The 23653-nt window shown below is 38.3% G+C and overlaps 2 protein-coding genes across 2 annotated transcripts; one reads left to right on the forward strand and one right to left on the reverse strand.

Moving 5' to 3' along the window:
• The first annotated feature begins 4713 nt into the window (after nt 1-4713).
• LOC133670684 (uncharacterized) lies at nt 4714-6308 on the forward strand. The gene is made up of 3 exons (XM_062091256.1): nt 4714-4826; nt 5038-6062; nt 6157-6308. The coding sequence occupies exons 1-3, from the start codon at nt 4714-4716 to the stop codon at nt 6306-6308; spliced, it is 1290 nt and encodes a 429-aa protein (XP_061947240.1).
• A 4297-nt stretch (nt 6309-10605) lies between these two features.
• LOC133670695 (tetrahydroberberine oxidase-like) lies at nt 10606-23368 on the reverse strand. Its single transcript, XM_062091266.1, has 2 exons — nt 23167-23368; nt 10606-12094 (listed from the first exon to the last, which is right to left on the reverse strand). Exons 1-2 carry the CDS (start codon nt 23366-23368, stop codon nt 10824-10826), a joined length of 1473 nt encoding a protein of 490 aa, XP_061947250.1. The 3' UTR covers nt 10606-10823.
• Nucleotides 23369-23653: the final 285 nt, after the last annotated feature.

Genomic DNA, 23653 nt, shown 5'->3' on the forward strand with positions numbered 1-23653 from the left:
CATATCGACGCCTCAACATGCGCCTTGTTCTTAACCTTTTTTTTAAGATTGAACAAGTATCTGCATATATATATATATATATATATATATATATATATATATATATTAATAAAAAATTATCAATTAAAAACATTAAAATAAAAATAAAAACATTTAATTATAAATGTCATAGCAACTGTAATATCTAACCTCTCGAATGGATACATCCATCTGTACTGGACCGGTCCTCCAACTTTTACCTCAAACGGTAAATGTACGGGTAGATGCTCCATTGAGTCAAAAAATGATGGAGGGAATATCATCTCAAGTTTGCATATTGTCTCGACGATATTCTTTTCAAGCCTTTCAATGTGATCAACATTCAACTTGCTGGAGCATATGTCTCTGAAGAAATGACTAATCTCCGTTAGTGCATCCCATATCCCCTTTGGCAACAAATCACGAAAAGCTAATGGGATGAGTGTTTGCATAAACACATGGCAGTCATGACTCTTCATTCCATATAATCTGCATTCCTCCGTATTAACCAGCCTTGATATGTTCGAGGCATGTCCATCGGGGAAACGCAGACTCTTAAGCCATTTGTAGACTAGTAGTTGTGCGTTTTTCTCTAGCACGAAGCTTGCTCTTGGTTTTGCGACCCGTGACCCATCACAAACCAACTCCATATTTTTACGGTTACAGAACAACGCTACATCCAATCTAGCCTTGATGTTGTCCTTTGTCTTCCCCTTCACATCCATGACGGTGTTGAAAATGTTCTCAAACACGTTCTTTTCAATGTGCATGACGTCAAGGTTATGGCGGAGAAGATTGGTCTTCCAATAAGGAAGCTCCCAAAATATACTTCGCTTCACCCAATTATGGGTCAAACCAAAACCAGGAAACTTCTGCTTGCCTGATTGGAGACCAAACACAATTTCACCGTACTCTGACACAACATCAAACAATTCTTCACCGGCAAGACGCGGGGGTGCAACATCATTTTCAACTCTGCCAATAAAGAAATCCTTTCTGTTCTTTCTGTACCTGTGGTTATGTGGCAAGAAACGACGGTGACAGTAAAAAAAAGAAGCTTTACCCCCGTTTGTTAGCGTGAATTGTTCTCCATACAATATGGACATGCTAGCTTTCCATGCGTGCTCCAACCAGAAACCATTCCATAAGCTGGGAAATCATTGATAGTCCACATCAAAGCCGCTCTCATAACAAAATTTTGTTTCCTCGAGATGTCATAAGTCAAAGCTCCAGGGGACCACAACTGCGTCAACTCATCAATCAACGGACGAAGACAAACATCTATATTCCGCCCCGGACTGCTCGGACCTGGTATGACCATAGATAAAAACATGAACTCCGGCCTCATACACATCCCCGGTGGCAAAGTTATAAACCGTCAGTATGACCGGCCAACAAGAATAAGGAGCAGCAAATGACCCGAATGGGTTGAATCCGTCTGTACACAACCCAAGACGTACGTTCCTTGATTCAACTGAAAAGGGAGGATGCATACTGTTAAAGTGTTTCCAGGCTTCACCGTCAGAAGGATGAACCATCACTCCATCAACCGCATGGTGTGATTGGTGCCATGTCATGTGCTCAGCAGTCCTTGGTGACATGAATAACCTCTGCAGTCTAGGTGTGATTGGGAAGTATCTAAGTTTTTTATATGCCACGAGAGTCTTCCCTCTACCAGTTCTGGGTTTGTAACGGGAATGCCCGCATGTCATGCACTCGGTCATCTCAGCATTTTCAAGGTAGTATAACATGCAGAAGTTAGGGCATATCTCAATTTTCTGGTATCCTAAACCGAGGGGTTTCATCATGGACTTGGCAGCATAGAAGTTCTCTTTCAGCCTGTTCCCTTCAGGTAAAATGCTTCTCGCCCATTCAATAATCTTGTCATAACCGGCCTCACTCAACCCGTGATCTGACTTGATGGTGAACACCTGTGCTACGGCTGATAATTTACTGTGGTTCGTGCAGCCATCCCATAATGGTTCGTCAGAATCTCTCAACAGATCAAAAAACCTTGCTGCATCTGCATTAGGTTCTTCTTCTACGATTGGACATTCCCTGACATTACCTTCACTCATTCTCATTGCATCCATAACCATATTCCTGTAAGGATTACTGTTCTCATTTCCAACTTCATGCATGTTGCTAGCACTAGAAGTTGACCCAACCACCTGTTCTTCCATGCTCTCATCATGAACAAATAGTTCTCCGTGAGCATACCAACACAGGTAATCTTCCATGAACCCTTTGGTTAGAAGATGCATCGTTACAACATCTTGATGCAGAAACTTTAAATTTTTACACTTCCTGCATGGACACCTAATACCGCCATCAGTAAAATTCCTCAGAATAGATGTTGCGAAATTAATAAAACCCTGGATACCATTACAATAATCCATCCTCCGCAATCCTTGGGGTGAGTCCCGATACATCCATGAACGATCATCCATGACTTCTATTGAACCTCTATAAAACATAACAAAAATATTGGTTTTCCCCGACATTATCCAACAAACTAAAACAACACTTATGTTAAATATTCATTATCAATTATCAACTATCAACGTTCATACAAACAATTTAACAACTACAAAATTATACATTCATACTACAAGTTTCTTTGACAAATAACAATTAAACAAGTACAAACATTAACAAAATACATATACTAAAACAATAAAATTCACAATTAAATATTAAAACTAAAAAGGATAGATTTACTTATAAAAAAATGATAAAATCTACAAGAAACGGATATTGTGACCACGTACAAGATATAAGAAACTTGAGTGCTCGTGTTGAGAATAATGGAGAGTTTGGGATGGGTGTTTGGCTGCAGTTTGGAAGGGGAGCTGTAGTTTAGGAGGGGAGAGGTGGGATGGGAAAGAAGAAGAAGGAGAAACAGAGGAAGAGAGTGTCGGCAGATAGGTGCATATAATGGTTTTTTCCGACGGAATCACCGACGGACTCCTTCCGTCTGTGATTCCGTCGGTGATGCCGTCAGTGACAGCGCCACGTCACTGTACGGCTATCTCAGTTTGAATCCCTCGGTAATTTCCGTCGGTAAAATCGCCTGACGTCACCACGCCGTTGCATATTTCCAGACGAACTGTATACCCCGTCGGCGAAACCGTCGGTATATACCGATGGAATTGTTCCGTCGGTATATACCGACGGAATGACCGACGGAATAAATCCGTCGGTATATACCGACAGATTTTGAGACGGAATTATTTCCGTCGGTAATAATTACCGACGGAAAAATTCCGTCGGTAATTCCGTTGCTTTTCTCCGGTTTTCTGGTAGTGTCCTTGGTTCTGAATTTATGCATTTTGACCCTCAATTGACCAAGAAACTTTTAATTTTTTCAATTTAACCTCAAAAAGAAGAGTTTAATACTTGAAAGAGCTTGCCTCCTTGAAAGAGCTTGAAAGAGTTTAATAGTTGTTTAATAACTCTAAGTTTAACAGTAGATTTTCATCTTATTAGTTCATTAAGAAAGAGCTTGCCTCCTTGACTGTATATAAGGCCCCTCAAGCTTGGCTTTCTTTATTTTACTTGGCTTTTAATAAGCACTATATATTAGCCCATCACTTTAAACGTTCATCTTTTAATATTTATTTTTATTTTTTTAGCTTAACAAGATTTTTAATGAATTTTATAGTACACAATATATAGATGGTAGCCCTCCCTCATTTTTAAATCAAGTCCCACCATTCTCTAATGTTCAAGTAGGAATGCCATGTCTTTCAAACAACTGAATTTTAAAAAATAGGAATTAATTACCATTTGTACTATAACAATACTTGTTAGTGTTCAACATAATCTTTGCTTGTCATAAATTTCTTGATTAGAAACTTTCACATCTTGAGCTCCCCACCTAATCCTTGAAAAATGCTTGTTAGTTTTTAATCAAAGGTTGGTGTTGATTCTTGGTGGTGCCGGTTTGAGCAAGGCTTCTGGTAATGTTTTTTAGTTTTTTCAGTTTAGCTCGGTTTTGGCTTGGTTTGGCTCGGTTTTTTCAGTTCCAGGCTTAAAAAACCGAAACCGAACCGAACCGGTCGGTTTTTTTCAAAATTTTAATCGGTTTAATCAGTTTTTTTTCACGGTTCAATTTTTTCAGTTGTTTTTTTTCCAGTTTTCTCGGTTTAATCGATTTTTTGATTTTTTTGAACACTCTTAATTTTAGTAACCTTTCAAGAGCTCCGGGTAGGTTTTTTTATAGTCCTTTGACAAATGCATGTAAACATTGTTTATGGGCTAATGAATACATTCAGAATATATTCATTGATTTGTTGTAAAAAAGCTTTTAAATTGAGTATTGATTGGTCCTATGCTTTTGCCAGAAGTGATTCATTTAATGCAATTAGTTGGATTATAAGATGATAGCATTTACAAGGTGAATTCCATGACATTTCAAATGCTTGTAGTACCCTCTCTTTTGTGAACTTTACATACACTCTTAATTACAAAACAGAATCATGTAGCGAGCCATTTGGCAAAACATGAAGTCCAAAAAGAAACAAATTTAGTTTTGTGGATATTTATACACACCACACCAAACTAGGTTAACTTGAAATCATTCAAGGATCAAGAATTAAAGGTTCATTCACTTCGATTTTCATTAAATCATCATGATTTAGTTAAAATGGGTTTCGGTTCAAAACTAAAACCTCATGATTAAAAATCATTATAATGCTGGAAATAGGAGAGGTTTTGCAGATTGAAAAACCTCACAATTTAGATGACTTCACATCCTATATAAATCAGCAAAGGCGTAAAGAGAAGGCTGATTGGGAAGCATCCCAGTGAGCATATGTTCCTCTTTGTTCAGTAAGGATTTTAAATCTCTTTTCTTATGCAGATTCTTTCATGGAATTCTTGTGGTTTGGGGTTAACTAGAAAGAAGAGAATAGTTTCAAAGTGAATCAGGGATTTTAATATAGAGGTTTGTTTTTTGTTTGAAACTAAGTTACAAAGTTACTCAGACAGATTGGTTTTTCAGTTATGGAACGTCAGCAATGTTTCTTGGTTTGGTAATGAGGCTGAAGGTACTAAAGGGGGCATTTTGGCTATGTGGGATAACTCTAAGTTTGCGGTATCATCAGTGGAGTATGGTCATGGTTGGATCGGGTTATTTGGGCAGAATGTCTTGACTGGCTTCTTAGGGGCGGTGGTAGGTGTATATGCCCTTTACAATCAAGCTGACAGACTTCTTCTTTGGAAGGACCTTCGTATTCTGAAAGCTGCTTTTGAGTGTCCTTGGTTTTTAGCACGTGACTTCAATGAAACTTTGTTGCGAAGTGACAGAAGCAGCGACTTCATTAACAAGGTGGGTTCAACGGCTTTTAGACTTTTTATTGATGATTGTAACCTAATCGAGTACAACATGTCAGAGGGTTCGTACACCTGGTTTCGTGGGGGATCCATGAGTAAACTGGACTGTATTTTTTCTAGTCTTTGTTGTCATTTGCAATTCCCCCTTTTGTCTCTTCGACGGCTTCCAAGAGGGTTCTCTGATCATTGCCCTTTAATCCTAGGGGTTTTACCTATAGAAAAAGGTTGGATTCCTTTCAAATTCATGGATTGTTGGCTTCATCATCCAAATTTTAAAGATATCGTAAAGGGTATATGGGATGAAGCTTGCAATGAATTTTCAGGTCAGTTCAAGCTCATTAAGAAGCTCAGCTTTATGGCAACTCGGCTCAGACAGTGGAATTGGGTTGGGTTTGGGCATCAGGAGACTGCTTTGGCATTGATCCAAAGCAATATTTCAGCTATAGAACAAAAATCAGAGTATGGGAAATTATCTACTGCAGAGCAGAACTCGCTTGATTCATTGATCAAGAAGCAGTGGCAATGTAACTTGCATATAGAAAGCATGTGGCGTCAAAAGTCTCGCCAAATTTGGTGTCGCTTGGGTGATCGCAACACGCGTTTCTTCCATCTAATTGCTAACTTCAGGAGGGCTAAAAACTATCTCCTGAAAGTGGTTCATAATGGTTCTGTTGTTGAAGGCTTACCGGTCATAAAAAGATGTGGCAGTTAGCTTCTTCTCCAACTTATTCAGAAGTCCTGATAGATTCCGAATTGGTTTAGGGCCTATTGGTTTTAAAACACTCTCGGCTTCTTCTTCAGCTAGCTTGGAGCGAGATATCACATTGGAAGAATTAAAGCAGAGCGTTTGGGATTGTGATGGGAGCAAGAGTCCGGGTCCAGATGGTTTCAATTTCAAATTCTACAGGCTTGTTTGGAATTTCATTGCAGATGATCTGTTAAAAGCTCTTTAATTGGCATAAATGTTGGGGAAGATCTTGTGCTAGTATGGTATATTCAGTCTTTTGCAGATTTGATTCCTTGCCTTGCTTTTATCTGGGCATGCCTTTGGGATCCAATCCTAAAAGATTGTCTACATGGAAGCCTATTATTGAGAATTTCAGAAGAAAGTTGAGCATGTGGAGAGGTCGTATGCTTAGTATGGCAGGGCGTATTTGCCTAATCAAAAGTGTCTTGAGTTCATTGCCAGTATATTATATGTCTTCTTTTCTTATGCCGAAAGGTGTCTGTAATATACTAACATCTATTCAATGAAGATTCTTGTGGTCTGGAGTGGCGAAGCAAAAGAAAATCTGCAAGGTACAGTGGCGTATTGTTGTGAAAGCTCGAAAAGAGGAAGGCCTCGGGTTGGGTTCTTTAATGTCTAAAAATATATCCATGCTTTTGAAATGGATATGGAGGCTAAGCTTACCAGACCATGCCTTATGGAAACAGGTAACAACCCATTTTTACTCCCTAACTTTCGAGAATGGAATCCCAAAATTGCATGGTCATATTTCCCCATTTTGGAAAGACGTTTTGTCAATCTTAGATCAAAACAGTGTTATCGGCTTAGTATTGCATGAAAACATTAAATTCATGATTGGAGATGGATCCTCCATTCTCTTCTAGTCTAACGTGTGGATAGGATCAAATGCTTTACATAGCATTTTCCCTAGGCTTTACCAAAATTTTACTTTTCGGAATGGTTTGGTTAATGAGATGGGTCAATGGGTGAATGATCAATGGCGATGGAATTTGGTTTGGCGTAGGAACCTCTTATCTTATGAAGAGCAACAATATCATCATTTGCTCTCAATGCTGGAGCCAACGATAATTCAGCAAGGAAAAGATGACAAACTTATATGGCCATGTAATTATGATGGAAGCTTCTCAGTTAAATCTTGTTGCTCCCTAATTGATAATACCTCATCTACGAATGATAGAGTTTTCGAAGCTAATGTTTGGATTAAAGGGGCCCCTCCGAATGTTCAGGTGTTTCTCTGGTTGGCAGTACAGGACAAAGTTAGTACAAGAGCTTTTCTCTATCAACGGACTGTTTTGTCTGCCACACAAGCTTCATGTGTCTTTTGCAGCTCAGATTTGGAGACCTCAGAGCATCTTTTTATACATTGTATCTTTTCTATGAGTGTTTGGATGAAAGTTTTGGATTGGTGGGGTATCCAATGTTGTTTACCGAGAACACTTGACTCGCTGCTTCTGCAGTGGCCCGAAATGGTAGATGGCAAATTCCAAAGATCAGCTTGGAGACTAATTTCAAGTAGTACTATTTGGGGTATTTGGTTGTTGAGGAACAAAATTGTTTTTGAGGAGGGAACTATAAACTTGTTTGATTGTTTCTCCACCATCCTTCATCGGGTTGCTATTTGGTTGCATACTCAGGATTCAAACTTCACTTATACAGGAAATGACCTCTTAAGATCTTCTGATGGCATCAAATTGTGGTGTAATAAGAAATCTTAGGTAGTTTTTTTGTTGTTTGCTGTAGTAGATCAATTTTTTTCTTTTTTCATATCCCTTATATTTCTCTTTGGCTATTGGCTTTATGGCCTTCTCAATATACTCTCGATAATTATAAAAAAAAATCATTATAAACATGTTATTTGTACGAATAAACACTAGATTATTGGTTAGTCATGCATAAGAAAGAGTTTTGTGCAAAGAAATAGACCAAACATGGTCTGAATCTAGGAGCTAAGGCAATGTTCTTTCCAAGAACACAATGAACATGCCTAGAAAGCCCAGAAAATTTCCAAAACATTCTACATGTTCATGTAATATGGATTTAAAATTGGTTTTCTCAACCAAGTTTTATTCATGAACAGGCTCAATAAGATTATGATAAACACCTTTGCATTAACATGCATAACTTAAACTAAACCAAAGCTAAAAAAATATTTATATATCAAAAGAAAAACTTAAACAGAAACTTTAATACATTAAAAACATAAAACAAATATTAAAACAACTTCATTAAACAGAAATGAAGGTAATAAAGAGGTGAATGTAACATTGATTGTTAAGCATTCAAATTGTTTTTATACTTGTAAACATAGACATAAACAAAACAAATATAAAAAACAACAAAGCACGTCACAAAGGACCTACTTTGGGGTTTGCAATGTATACCTAGAATAGCTATTTTCTCTTGGCTTTTCTTTGAAAAGTTTTGCCTCTCACAAGCTTACGAAGCTTAAGAACACTTGATTTTTTTCTCTTAGACCTATAACTTTATATTTTTACTATTATTATGCTCTTTTTTCTTATCTTTTCTTATATTTTTCTTTTTTTTCTTTTTCTCTTTTCTGTTCCAGCCCCTAAGCATGATTTATAGGGTTTTGAGAAGTCTTGAATCCATTCCTAACCTCTTGATCTTGAGATAAGTTTTGTAAACCCTTGATATGGACCTATTGAGGAGCCTTTGTGTGTGAACACATGAAAACCAAATCGTTTTTTCTAAGATAGTTGCACTGTTGGGGTTGACTGATTTGTCCACTTTCAATGCTTTGTTAATGCACTTTTAACGTTATCTTCGGCTAAGACAACCTGAATCTAATAGAGGGGGTGTACACCTTTTATTTGGATCCATCCTTACTCAATTTGAAGGTTTGTAACTCCACATTCATCTCATTTAAAGGTGTCAACCTGATCAGCCTTAAATCTGAAAATTGAGTGATGAATGATTAAAGACAAGATGTTAGAGACCTTCATGGAAAAATTAGGATGTAAACATCTAATTTCATGCAAATAGGGTTATAAAGAGGATGTTAGCGTTTTTAATTTTTTATTTGGCAAAGTTTTAATTTAGTCCTTGTTCTTTCAATTGTGGTTATTTGGCAAAGTTTTAATTTAGTCCTTGTTCTTTCAATTGTGGCACATTCACCCTTAATTAACACAAAAGCTTTTTAATTGCATGCAATTTAACCCTCATCAAACTCAAATATCAGCCCTTAAGTTTGCCATCTTTTTTATTTTGGTCCTTGGTTCTGAATTTGTGCATTTTGACCCTTAATTGACCAACAAACTTCTAATTTCTTCAATTTGAGCCCGAATTTGGTCAATTCCAACCTGCATATTCACGCATCTTTTTCAATTTGATCCTTGGTTTTGGATTTCTTCATTATTTATCCAATTAAGCCCCTAATTTAATGAAATTAACTCTTAAAAATTACAATTCAACTTCCAGACTTTAATTAATTCTAATTAAACTTTAAATTGACTTTTAAAAATCAATTTTTCTTGCAATTAAGTCCTTAATAAATTTGATCTTCCTCAACCAGTCTTCGGCAATTTTCTAGGCATTCTGATATACTCTTCTCACTAATATATCTTTTTTATTATTATTTTCTTTCAACAATTTTTATTTTTTTATTTTCTCTTTTCTCTTTTTATTTTCTCTTTTCTGTTTATGTGGGTTCAAAAAATAAGTAACAATAGGCAAGACTAATTAGGTTTGACTAGATCAACACCCACCTAGTTCGACAAAAAACCCGGGTAAACCAAGTCTTAGGTTGTAGGTTACGTTATTGACCTACTAGAAAAGGAGAGTTTAACAACTCTAAGTTTAACAATAGATTTTCATCGTATTAGTTCATTCAGAAAGAGCTTGCCTCCTTGACTATATATAAGGCCCTCAAGTTTGGCTTTCTTTATTTTACTTGGCTTTTAATAAGCACTATATAGTCGCCCCTCACTTTAAACGTTCATCTTTTAATATCTATTTTTATTTTTTTAGCTTAACAAGATTTTTAATGAATTTTATAGTACACAATATATAGATGGTAGCCCTCCCTCATTTTTAAATCAAGTCCCACCATGCTCTAATGTTCAAGTAGGAATGCCAAGTCTTTCAAACAATTGAATTTTAAAAAATAGGAATTAATTACCATTTGTACTATAACAATACTTGTTAGTGTTCAACATAATCTTTGCTTGTCATAAATTTTTTGATTAGAACTTTCAACATCTTCATCAGGGAAAGAAAGAAATTAACAAGTGGAGACACGCAAGCCAAGGCAAAACAGAAAAAAAATCTTAATCTGTGTAAGGTCTAAGCTGTGCAAGGAAAAAATGATCCTAATTTACACAATGAGTGCCAAGTCAGTTTGCTATTTTCCTTTGCACTGGTGCAAGAAAGCTTTTTCCTTTTCTTTTTTCTTACAGCAAAGGAAAGAAAAGAATTGTAAATGAAAGCATGCAAACCAAGACAAGAGACAAAAAGAGTGAAAAAAAAATTTCATGTGCCATAATTCATCAACTATTATAAATCAAACATTTATACACTTCTTTAATTTTAAATGCTGAAAATTATGTCTACACCTTTATTTATTAATTACTAACTAGGCAAATCAATACAACGTGAAATTCTATCCATGACTAGTCAGACATGAAGAAGACCACCATATCTTTTATTATCTTTCATTTTTAATTTATTCAACAATAATATGTATAATATTTCTGATATACTATCACCAAGATGAGAGAGGAGGGATGCTTTGTTCATTTCTAAAGAAATTAGCTGGATCAACTTTTGTCTTCACATGCACCAACCGGTCAAAGTTGTTCTTGAAATATTTGGTACCCCAAATTCTTGCTTGTTTGTAACTTGTGTTGCCCAGGTTGTTCATTCCCAGGTCAAGATCTCTGTAATTGATATATGCTTGTCGTGGATTTTTCGTAACATAAGGAGTCATATAGCTGTAAAGTTTTCTGATCCAGCTTGTATATATTTGAGATCTCTCAGTGTCTTGATCGCCCAAAAAGACTGCATAATGAATTTGGAATAGATTCCCAGCTCTATGTGGAAATGGAATGCTGGTCTCGGAAATTCCGTCCATTTTTCCCCCATAGCCTGTGAATTGCAATTCAGCTACTTGGGCATCCAGTTGGTTAAGCCTTTCCCATATTCCTTCCAAAGCGATTTCAGGTATAGGCTCTGTCACATAGTCTGTTTTTCCTTTGAAAGATGTTGTGGATCCTGGCCTCCTATCAAGCAAAACATCCAAGGATGTATTGCGTGGAAATTTAGCAAAGTAGACAGTAGACTCGATCCAACTCATCTCGATGCAGTCTTCTTTAACCAAACCGAGCTGGGGAAAGCTCTGTTGCATCATTGATAGGAGTCTATCGACTCCACCAAGAAACAAGGAAGTGTATACGGCGAGTATTGTTGTCTTTCCTTCCTGAGAAGTGTTAACTCTCGAAAGGAAAATTCTGGAAAATAGATCTTCGTCAAACTTTCCTATTGCCGACTGCCACTGATGAACCAGTTTTGTTGCATTTTGTTCCAAAGTTCTAGTGACATTGAACACTGTCACAGTTGGTGGAACTGTGACCAATTCCAGTTTCCACGCAACAACAACTCCAAAGGTGTTGCCTCCACCTCCTCGAATGGCCCAAAACAGATCCTCTCCCATCGATGCTCGGTCAAGGATTCTACCTTTAACATCGATTAATTTGACATCAATAATGTGGTCTGCAGCGAGGCCATATTTACGCATCATCATCCCATGTCCTCCTCCACTAATGTGCCCACCGGATCCCATAGTTGGGCAAACACCTACTGGGAAGGCAAGAGTTCTACTTTTCTCAGCAATTCTGTAGTAAACTTCTCCTAGTGTAGCACCAGCTTGAACCCATGCAATTTTGTTTCCTACATCAACTGTAACTGTTCGCATATTGATCAGATCAATAACCACAAAGGGTAGAACCGAAACATAAGAGAGGCCCTCATAGCAGTGTTTTAAAACCCGGATCGGCCTGGCGGGTAGACCCGGGACCCGGCCGACCCAGGCCTGGGACCGTTCCGGGTGGAAGCAAAAACCCGCTTGGAAATTGGCCCGGCAAAACCCGGTCGACCCGCCGGGTCGACCCGGGACCCGGTCCACCCGGTCAGACCCGGGTGAGACCCGGTCAATTAACTATAGTGCGAGAGAGACGAGGAGAGATGGCTTGAGAAAGAGACGAGAAGAGATGGCTTTGATGGATAAAATTAAAGATTCAGGGAGGAGGTAGTTGAACGTAGCATAACAGAAGCAATGGTTACTCTTAGACAACCAAGAATCCCTACCCAGATCGAAAACTGCAACCAATAGTACCCAAGATGCCAAGAGGTTCTCTCTGCTTCTGTTTCTTCTCCAATCTGTTCTCTTTCGCTTCTTTTACCACTGATCAAGCTGGATAGTGTACTGTTTGGTGAAGAAACCCCAGTTTCGTCATCACAATCTGCCACAGCTGCCGGTACCCTGTTCATGTCAATCCCTCGTTGAAACAACCTCGTATCAAATATTCACATGTTCTATCTGCAATAACAAAAACAATAATGGGAATCTTGTAATTAACCGAAAACACAGATCTGAATCAAAGACAGTACTGAAAGCTTGTTTTTTTAGAGCCCAAAAACAAGAAGAAACAAAACAGGTACCTGGTGATTGAAAGAGGTCAGTCCAGGAAGTTTTTTTATGTTTGTTTTGTGAATCCAAAGGCATGAGATTTAGCTTCAAAGAAGGCTGCTGATGATGATTCCGTTGTGTAGCATATCCCAAGCTCAAACTCAAGCCCAAGCCATCATTTTTATCGCCCATCTTCTCTCTCTCCCTCTCAAACAACAAAACCAAAGTTTCAATCTTTCCGATCAAAATAAACACTCCTTTTTGCCTTTCAACTGGGATAACTGGGTTTTTATTCAGGATTGTGAGAAAGCAGAATGGGAAAAGTTTCAATCATTTATAATTTCCAGGATGGATTTCAATTTTGTGTGTAGATAAAATAATTAAGCTGTCGTGATGGATGATGTTGTATGTTTACAATAGTTTTTTAAAGTTAAATTATTTTAAAAAAATATATTTGATATTAAATAAAAAATTAGTAAATCTTTGAAGTTAATATATTGTCAGATCTTGTAGCAACTGGGATAATGGCGCGTAGAAATTCTATAATAATTGCTCATTGATTGATTGAGAAAACTGTGTCTCACAGGACAGGAAGGGTAGCCAGTGACTATTGCAAATTTGGAACCGCCAATTATTCTTGTTATTAGCCATCAAGAACACAAAAGCTGTTTTTTTTTGGGTTGACCCGGGTTAACCCGGGTCAACCCATCTGACCCGTGACCCGATCACTTGACCGGGTTGATAACCGGGTCGGGTTTTAAAACTATGCCTCATAGATGTTGTAATCCATTTTTTATCCCGCATAAAAAATAATAAAAATACAAAAAAAAATACAAAATACAAAATACAAAATAATAAAATACAAAAAAATCAAGAAAATATTCTAAAAAATGATAATAATAATAATAACAGTGAAAAAAGGATGCCAGAACGCTTAGAAAATAGTCAAAAATTGGTTGGGGAGGTTTAAAAATACAAAAATTAAAATTTGACAATATTTTGTTGACTGATAATAGCCCTATTGACAAAGAAAATTCAATTTGAGGAAGAAAAGTCCAAAATCAGATATTTATGGATTCAATTAAATTTTATTGAGAGTTTAATTGAATTTATGGAGGTTTTGATTGCAAGAAAAATTGATTTTGGAGTTAATTTGGGCTTTAATTGGAAGAAATTAAAGTTCTGGGGTCAAATTATAATTTTTAGAAGTTAATTTGGTCAAATCAGGGGCTTAATTGCATAAATATTGAAGTTTGATGGTCAATTAGGAACTTAATTGGAGAAATCCAAAACCAAGGACCAAAATAGAAAAGGCGCACAAGTAGAGGGGCTGGAATTAAAACCGTTCAGGGGCCTAATTGAAGAAATTAGAAGTTTATTGCTCAATTGAGGGTCAAATTGCACTAATTCAAGACCAAGGATCAAAGTGAAAAATACGGCCAACTTCAGGGGAGCTGTTGGATTTTGGCAGGGATGCAATTGCATTAATTTCTAAATCGAAATTGCAATTGAGGACTCGATTGAACAAATCACAAATTGCGGACCAATGTAAACTCTGTCATGTTTTGCCGCCTTTTCCTTTTAAATGAAACGGCGCATTTTGTCCAAAACGGCGTCGTTTCATACACTGTTCAAAAAAAAAAAAAAGAAGAAAGCTAGAAACGGTGCCGTTTTGAAACGTCACCATCTTCTTCTTCCCCTGGACACGCGAAACAGGGGAAGAAGAAGATTTGTTCTTCCTTCCTCTGTCACCGCCATCCATCCTTCAAAAAGACGCCGCCTCCCCTCTAAAAGATGCCGAATTGCCAACCACTTTCCACGTGTTGGAAGGGGCGGTGGAGGGGCGGTCGCACAGTGGCCGCCCCAGCCACGTCCCCTCCCCTGTTTTTGGCTATAAAAACAGGGGAGGCAGCCCAAAGAGGGGGGCCAAAAAAAAAAGCAAAAAGGGGAGACCGAGAGAGAGGAAAAGAGGAAAAGGAAGAAGAAGAAGAAGAAGAAAAAGGAGAACGAGAACAAAGAGAAGAGAGAGACCAAAAAACCAAAAGAAAAAGAAAGAAAGAAGAAGCAGAAAAGAGCAAAAAAAAACAGAGGAGGGAGAGGAAGAAGAAGGAGCAGCTCTGCCAGCCACCGCAGTCCCTCCACCGCGACAACAGCACCGCCGCCGCCGCTCCAGGTAACCTCCTGCTGCCCCGTTTTGTTTCCTCTTGCTCAGCCCCTGCCTGCATTTGCATGCAGAACGTGAATAATTCACGTTCTGCAGCAAATGGTGAAGGGGCTGGTTACTGTGTTGGTGCACAGTAACCAGCTCATTTGGTTTTGGGCCGAGTCAGGCCCAGCCCACTGATCTGGGCCGAGTCCAGCCCATTTCAAATTTTTTTTGAAAGAAAAAATATTTTTCAATATTTGTGATTTCCTGAGTGTATTGTTTTACGTTGTTTTGTTTAATCTCGATTTGTTTTCTGTTATTAAAATACCCGGTTTTCATCAAAACTTCCAAAATATGAAAAAATAGAAAAAAAAATGTTTTGTGCATATGGCCAAGTGTCTTAAAGCTAAAAAATCATATTGTATTTTTCATACATCAAAAAACAATGTTTTAGCATGCATTTTGGCTTTAATAACCAGTTTATTAAAGTCAAGAGAACATTGGCCAAAATTTCAAAAACAACAAAAAAATTTTATTTTGTTTATCTTTTAATATCCGGGGTATGACATTACACGTAATGCGTGTTCCGGATATTTGATTCTTTTTTCGGACAATAGAACCTGGGGTATGACATTACACGTAATGCGTATTCCAAACAATAAGAAACCACAACACGACCTTAGATTTTATCAGACATTAAAACAATGCAGCCTACCTTAGGTAGGGCGTAGTTGGGGTGCTAATACCTTCCCTTTACGCAACCAGTCTCCGTACTTGATCTCTAAAGACCAGTTAGGATTCCTAGTAACCAGAATACTAGGTGGCGACTCCCAATCCATATTTTAATGATAAAAGACAAGAATTCCTTGTCTCTTCATATTTTGCCAGAAATACACCACATTTCCATATTTTTTCCCTGAGAAGGGTGGATGATCGCCGCGATGCCGCACCCGTGCGACAGAATGGCGACTCCACTGGGGACCTTGTGGACTAAGCATTGTTTTTGTCTCATCATTGTGTTTTATTCATTGGTTTGCGGGTTTTATATATGCATTTCCTGTATTTATTGTTTACGCGCTGTAATTTACATACATATTTGTTCATGCATCGTATAGAACTGCTTCATGCATCACATGCTTTACATTTTTCAAGCGCACACAAGCTTCTAAGTTAAGTGGGGAATTAGCGATCTGCCCTATGACTATTGGTCAGGGTTCAGAGGCGTGAAACACCCAACTCATATCTGAGTGCCTGCTTGGTAATGGTGGGTATACGTGCCTTAACCATTTCTCGCAACGCCCCTATACTGTCTTTACGAAGATCGTCACTGGGCAGATATGAGACCCTTTTGAGACCAGGTAGAAAACTTACCCATGCTCACATAATGAATAGAACCTATCCTTAGGTTGTATGTGCTACTTTAGTTGCATAAAGACAAACCCTTCTTGAAGCATCTTGAACTCAAGACTTGTGGGTGACACAATGACCATCACACAGAATATGGTCCTCGCAGAGTTTGGACAAGAAACAAGATTCTTGTTTCAGCATGCAAGGGGTACGATCATGTGTCACCCCTTGAAGGGCGAGTTCATCATATAAATTATAATGCATAACTTATTTCAGTGTAAATAACATGCATACATGCCAGGTTGAAATATAGGTCCCCAAAAAGTCTACAACACCCGACTTCGAGCAAGAAACATGGAAGATGAAGAGCGTGCTCAACGTGATGCCCATTTTCAAGCAAAGTTGGAGTCTCTGAAAACAAGTGTGGCTCACCTCACTAGCTTAGTCGAGCAAACACTGAGAAATACCTCTGGTGAAGGTCTTTCTAACCGATCGGTCACCTTTAATCAGGCTCCTACTACAGTTCAACTTGAAGAAAGAATGAACGAACATGGTCAAGAGCCTCAGCAAAGTCCAATATTTATGCAGTCAGCGACACCTGCACCAGCCCCAACAGGCATGGAGGCATCGGCTAACGAGTCCTATAAGGCTAAGTCATCTGATAGCATTGATCAAGCTAAGATAGAGGCGCTAGAAGCTAGACTAAAAGTCATTGAAGGGGTAGACGTATATGACCCGGTACGGGCAGCAGAGATGTGTTTGGTCCCAAACGTGGTTATACCAAAGAAGTTTCGTGTTCCTGAGTTCATCAAATACAGTGGAACACAATGCCCCATGACTCATCTCAGGTCCTACTGTAATAAAATGGCAGAAGTAGTACATGATGAAAAACTACTAATGCATTTTTTTCAAGACAGCTTAAGTGGAGCAACTTTGAGCTGATATATGAGATTGGACAACACAAAAATTCAGAGATGGAAAGATCTGGTGGATGCTTTTGTCAAACAGTACAAGTACAACTTAGACATCGCTCCCGACAGAACCAGCTTGTCCAATCTAGAGAAAAGGGATAAAGAAAGCATAAGGGAATATGCTCAAAGATGGCGAGAATTAGCTGCTCAAGTACGTCCTCCACTTTTGGACAAAGAGATGGTCTCTTTATTTGCAAACACACTCAAAGCACCATATTACGAACATGTGATGGGTAGTTCAGCCCAACAATTTACTGATGTTGTGGTAGTGTGTGAACGCATAGAGCAAGGCGTCAAGAGTGGTAGAATTTCTACACCCACCGAGAAAAGAGGCTTCGAAAGAAAAGAGGTCCACCATGTTGAAGATGGTTACAGGGGTAGGAAAAATTCATCCCAAAACTACCACACTCCATCCCAGAATACCAACATAAAACTTGAGCCCCATAACTTTCAAGCCATAAGCCAAATTGAAAATTACCAAAGGGTTCAAGAACAACTACCTCCACTATCGCTACCCCTGAATGAGATGTACCAAAAGCTATTGAGCATCGGTCATATAGCTCCAGAACCTCTGTCACCTGTGCAGCCACCTTATCCTAATTGGTACAAGCCAGAACTCAATTGTGAATACCATGCTGGTATTGCTGGGCATAGCATCTATACCTGCAACGCCTTCAAGAGAAAGCTTCTGCAATTAATCAAGGCCGGGTGGATAGAATTTGAAGACACTCCTAACGTGAATACAGTGGAATGTTCGGGGAATCTGAAAGCATCAATGGTCCAGCATGGGTGCAGAAATCATAGCATGAATTTTGAAGGACACAAATTTTGACCGTGGTGTTTTTCCACATTGTCTTTTGAGTCCTCTACACAGAACTTTTGAAAGGAAGGCTAGCACGAGAACAAATTCACCAAGGAAGTCTACCCTATTATTGTCTTTTGTTCATGCTTTTGAACCAAACTGTCTATATCAAATGAGCACTTGTTAAATAAGATCATGTGCTTTCCTGTGTTCATATCACACTTCTTATTGTTGTTATCACATGTAAATACCGTTTTGAGCACAACTTTTGCTCACAAAACTACAACATGACGAATCCTTCAGTGTTTTTTTTAGGTTCTTCCAAAACCATACATAACTTCATATGTTTTCAAGGATATTTTTGGGACCTTCAAAGTGAGTACAAAAGCAGAAATCATATTGGTATTTGTCCAAAACGAATGCATTCTGAAAATTCAAGTGATTCCTTAGAAGGGTAAACATATACCTAGAAAACTTGAAAAAAAAAGACAAAAACAAAAATAAAACCCCATAAGGTGGCTCAAAAGTTGAGTTTCATTTGACTGAATAAATCACTTGGCATACGCACATGAAAGCAAGACCTATCGATCCTCAATGAATTAAGTTTGAGATGAAGAAAGGCCATCTTTGATAAATTCTTTCACGAGGCTGGAATCTATCCTTTGCAGTCCCCTGTTGAGCCTATTACATTTTTTGAAAATAACCTTGGCTAGGATCACACCCCACACTGGGGGGGAAATAAGAGAAGTTTTTTTAATCATCCAGACAAAGCAGTGAAGATGGGTGCTGGAATTGATCATGTAATTTTTAGTCCTTCATTATCATCCAAATGAAGCAGTGAAGATAGATGCTGTGAAAAGAAGATCCAAAAGATTTGAGCTTCTCATAAAAACAACTGAGGTGATTATGCTCAACCAAACAAAAATGAAGAAAATAAAAAAGAGCCCAAACCCGACACTGGGGGGCAAGAAATCCATTTTGTCAAGAAAGTCAAAAGAAAAGGTCAGGGAATAAGCTCAAGTGATCCTTAGTCTTAAAATCCCTTAAACACCTTTTGAGCCTGAAAAATATCCTTTTCTTCATAACCAATAGCCAAAGCCTACATTACGTACCTAATCAAGCCCTTTCTGATCAAAGGCAAGCAATCTGGATTGGTAGACAGTGCTTTCTCATGCGGGTCAAATCATTATTCATGCAAATAAAATAAATGCTTTGAACCGATTCGGTTCTCAATAACCCTCAAATTGAAATTTAAACCTTTTAGACCAACCAGATGTCACTTCATCTTTAACCTAAAAGCTTCAAAACGCTTTCATCACTTCAAAAAAACCTGTCTATAGGAATCGCTTGAATTTTTTAGAACAAGTTTATTTTGAACCAATGTCAAAATGATTTTTCTAATTGGAAAAACTTGGAAGTTCAAAAAATTTTGCATGAAAACATTTCATTGTACAAAAAACCCAAACTTAACTTCACATAGCCTCACCCCAAAGTAAACCCAATTTGAAACATTTGGGGGGCATAATCAAGCTGGGGGGGCAATCAAAAGCACATGCTAGGGTTGGCTTCATGATTCCTTTTTTAAGGAAAATATCGGGCAAAATTGGCAATGCTTGAGATAAATGGTGGAGGACATAGAAGTAGGAGGGCAGCAAAACCCTTCCAGATGTTCAGCTTGCAAGATGTGACTTGAGTAAGCAAGAATGAAAAAGCCATCAAAGTTTACTATCAACACTCCAACTTGTGAGAAAAGAAAGACACCATGAAGAAATGGGGGCCTATATTTTTCAGGTAAGTACACATGCATATCATGCATAATGCATTGTTTTCAACATTTCAGCAAATTGTTAATCCATCACCACTTAGGTAGTGCGTTTTCTAACCCTGCTTCCCTTTTTTAGTGTACCTTTGTGCCCTCACCTTCTTTTTTTAATGCGTCTTTGAGCCCTCACTTCTTAGGTAATGCGTTTTCTAACCCTACCTACTTTCGAGTGCGCCTTTGAGCCCTCACCACTTTTGTTGGGTAGGTCACCCATTACAACTCGACCATTCCTCCACCTGGGTAGGTCACCCATTACATCAGACCATTCTTTCCTTTTCTACTTGGGCAGGTCGCCCATGAAAATAGACCAGGGTAAGAGTGAGTGTGTGGGCAGGTCGCCCGTGAAAATATACCGTCTTTTTTTTCAGAAAACAAAGGATTTGAACCCGTAGGGTTTTGGTTCTGGTTAGAGGAGATTGGCGAAAGGAATCTCAGTCTATCCTAACCTCACAAGGATTTTGGTTCTGGTTAGAGGGGATTGGCGAAAGGAATCTCAGTCTATCCTAACCTCACAAGAGTTTTGGTTCTGGTTAGAGGGGATTGGCGAAAGGAATCTCAGTCTATCCTAACCACATAAGATTTTAGTTATGGTTAGAGGGGATTGACGAAAGGAATCTCAGTCTATCCTAACCACCCGTAGGATTTTGGTTCTGGTTAGAGGGGATTGGCGAAAGGAATCTCAGTCTATCCTAACCACATAGGATTTTGGTTCTGGTTAGAGGGGATTGGCGAAAGGAATCTCAGTCTATCCTAACCACTCGTAGGATTTTGGTTCTGGTTAGAGGGGATTGGCGAAAGGAATCTCAATCTATCCTAACCACTCACAAGATTTGGTTCTGGTTAGAGGGGATTGGCGAAAGGAATCTCAGTTTAGCCTAACCACACACAGGACTTTGGGTCCGGTTGAAGTTTCAGGTCAACCAAATGTTGAGAAAACCAGTTTCGGAAGACCAATCTTGTTTATCTTTATAACACTTACTACGTAAAATCTTTGCTCCGTAAGTATTGTAAAGAGGGGGGCAACGTAAAAATAATAAAAATACAAAAAAAATACAAAATACAAAATACAAAATAATAAAATACAAAAAAATCAAGAAAATATTCTTAAAAAAAATAAAATAATAACAGTGAAAAAAGGATGCCAAAACACTTAGAAAATGGTCAAAAATTGGTTGGGGAGGTTTAAAAATAAAAAAATTAAAATTTGACAATATTTTGTTGACTGATAATAGCCCTATTGACAAAGAAAATTCAATTTGAGGAAGAAAAGTCCAAAATCAGATGTTTATGGACTCAATTAAATTTTATTGAGAGTTTAATTGAATTTATGGAGGTTTTGATTGCAAGAAAAATTGATTTTGGAGTTAATTTGGGCTTTAATTGGAAGAAATTAAAGTTCTGGGGTCAAATTATAATTTTTAGAAGTTAATTTGGTCAAATCAGGGGCTTAATTGCATAAATATTGAAGTTTGATGGTCAATTAGGGACTTAATTGGAGATATCCAAAACCAAGGACCAAAATGGAAAAGGCGCGCAAGTAGAGGGGCTGGAATTAAAACCGTTCAGGGGCCTAATTGAAGAAATTAGAAGTTTATTGCTTAATTGAGGGTCAAATTGCACTAATTCAATACCAAGGATCAAAGTGAAAAAGGCGGCCAACTTCAGGGGCGCTATTGGATTTTGGCAGGGATGCAATTGCATTAATTTTTAAATCGAAATTGCAATTGAGGGCTAGATTGAACAAATCACAAATTACGGACCAATGTAAACTCTGTCACGTTTTGCCGCCTTTTCCTTTTAAATGAAACGGCGCGTTTTGTCCAAAACAGCGCCGTTTCATACACTGTTCAAAAAAAAAGAAAGAAGAAAGCTAGAAACGGTGCCGTTTTGAAACGGCACCATCTTCTTCTTCCCCTGGACACGCGAAACAGGGGAAGATGAAGATTTGTTCTTCCTTCCTCTGTCACCGTCATCCATCCTTCAAAAAGACGCCGCCTCCCCTCTAAAAGATGCCGAATTGCCAACCACTTTCCACGTGTTGGAAGGGGCGGTGGAGAGGCGGTCGCACAGTGGCCGCCCCAGCCACGTCCCCTCCCCTGTTTTTGGCTATAAAAACAGGGGAGGCAACCCAAAGAGGGGGACCAAAAAAAAAGAAGAAAAGGGGAGACCGAGAGAGAGGAAGAGAGGAAAAGGAAGAAGAAGAAGAAAAAAAAAAGGAGACCGAGATCAAAGAGAAGAGAGAGACCGAAAAACCAAAAGAAAAAGAAAGAAAGAAGAAGCAGAAAAGAGCAAAAAAAAAAAACAGAGGAGGGAGAGGAAGAAGAAGGAGCAGCTCTGCCGACCACCGCAGTCCCTCCACCGCGACAACAGTACCGCCGCCGCCGCTCCAGGTAACCTCCTGCTGCCCCGTTTTGTTTCCTCTTGCTCAGCCCCTGCCTGCATTTGCATGCAAAACGTGAATAATTCACGTTCTGCAGCAAATGGTGAAGGGGCTGGTTACTGTGTTGGTGCACAGTAACCAGCCCATTTGGTTTTGGGCCGAGTCAGGCCCAGCCCACTGATCTGGGCCGAGTCCGGCCCATTTCAAATTTTTTTTTGAAAGAACAAATATTTTTCAATATTTGTGATTTCCCGAGTTTATTGTTTTACGTTGTTTTGTTTAATCTCGATTTGTTTTCTGTCATTAAAATACCCGGTTTTCATCAAAACTTCCAAAATATGAAAAAATAGAAAAACAAATGTTTTGTGCATACGGCCAAGTGTCTCAAAACTAAAAAATCATATTGTATTTTTCATACATCAAAAAACAATGTTTTAGCATGCATTTTGGCTTTAATAACCAGTTTATTAAAGTCAAGAGAACATTGGCCAAAATTTCAAAAACTACAAAAAAAATTTATTTTGTTTATCTTTTAATATCTGGGGTATGACATTACACGTAATGCGTATTCCGGATATTTGATTCTTTTTTCGGACAATAGAACCTGGGGTATGACATTACACGTAATGCGTATTCCGAACAATAAGAAACCACAACACGACCTTAGATTTTATCAGACATTAAAACAATGCAGCCTACCTTAGGTAGGGCGTAGTTGGGGTGCTAATATCTTCCCTTTACGCAACCAGTCTCCGTACCTGATCTCTAAAGACCAGTTAGGATTCCTAGTAATCAGAATACTAGGTGGCGACTCCCAATCCATATTTTAATGATAAAAGACAAGAATTCCTTGTCTCTTCATATTTTGCCAGAAATACACCACATTTCCATATTTTTTCCCTGAGAAGGGTGGATGATCGCCGCGACGCCGCACCCGTGCAACAATAGTCATGGCCACCACTTCGAACTCTAATTTGCAGGCCATGTTTATGGGAACAAGCAATGACAGCTTGAATGTAGGCAACATTTAGAGGTGTAACAATAACTAGTGGTTTCGGGGTGGCACTTGTGTTGAACCTGCCGTTTCGTATAGAAAACTGCAAGACAGATGAATATAAGGAGTTGATTGGGGTAAGAGGATATCCCCCAACCATTGTTCAATTCCACTATTTTTTTTACTAATTTACCCCAACCATTGTTCATATCATAGATTAATTATTGGGGTAAGAGGATATCCTCCTTGTTAATCAATTTGACCGAATTATATTGATTAGTAAATGTGATTCACCCTGTTAAAAATTATTATGCATTGATGTCATCAAAATCTTATCTTGGTATAGATTAATTTATTGTAGGAAAAATCCTATACCAGTTCCTATTTAAACATTAGTTTTCAGTTGAATCCTTTTGGTCTTCAAACTTTTATTTTGCGTGATTTA

This window comes from Populus nigra, chromosome 1, assembly GCF_951802175.1.
Source record: "Populus nigra chromosome 1, ddPopNigr1.1, whole genome shotgun sequence".
Taxonomy (NCBI): domain Eukaryota; kingdom Viridiplantae; phylum Streptophyta; class Magnoliopsida; order Malpighiales; family Salicaceae; genus Populus; species Populus nigra.

Coding starts and splice junctions, on each gene's coding strand:
- LOC133670684 (XM_062091256.1), top strand. CDS start 4,714: ATGCTGGAAATAGGAGAGGTTTTGCAGATTGAAAAACCTCACAATTTA. Junction 4,827..5,037: donor GCTGATTGGGAAGCATCCCA/GTGAGCATATGT, acceptor ATGGAACGTCAG/CAATGTTTCTTGGTTTGGTA. Junction 6,063..6,156: donor GGTCATAAAAAGATGTGGCA/GTTAGCTTCTTC, acceptor CTTCTTCTTCAG/CTAGCTTGGAGCGAGATATC.
- LOC133670695 (XM_062091266.1), bottom strand. CDS start 23,368: ATGGTTGGGGGATATCCTCTTACCCCAATCAACTCCTTATATTCATCT. Junction 12,095..23,166: donor TAGAGTTCGAAGTGGTGGCC/ATGACTATTGTT, acceptor GGGTTTTAAAAC/ACTGCTATGAGGGCCTCTCT.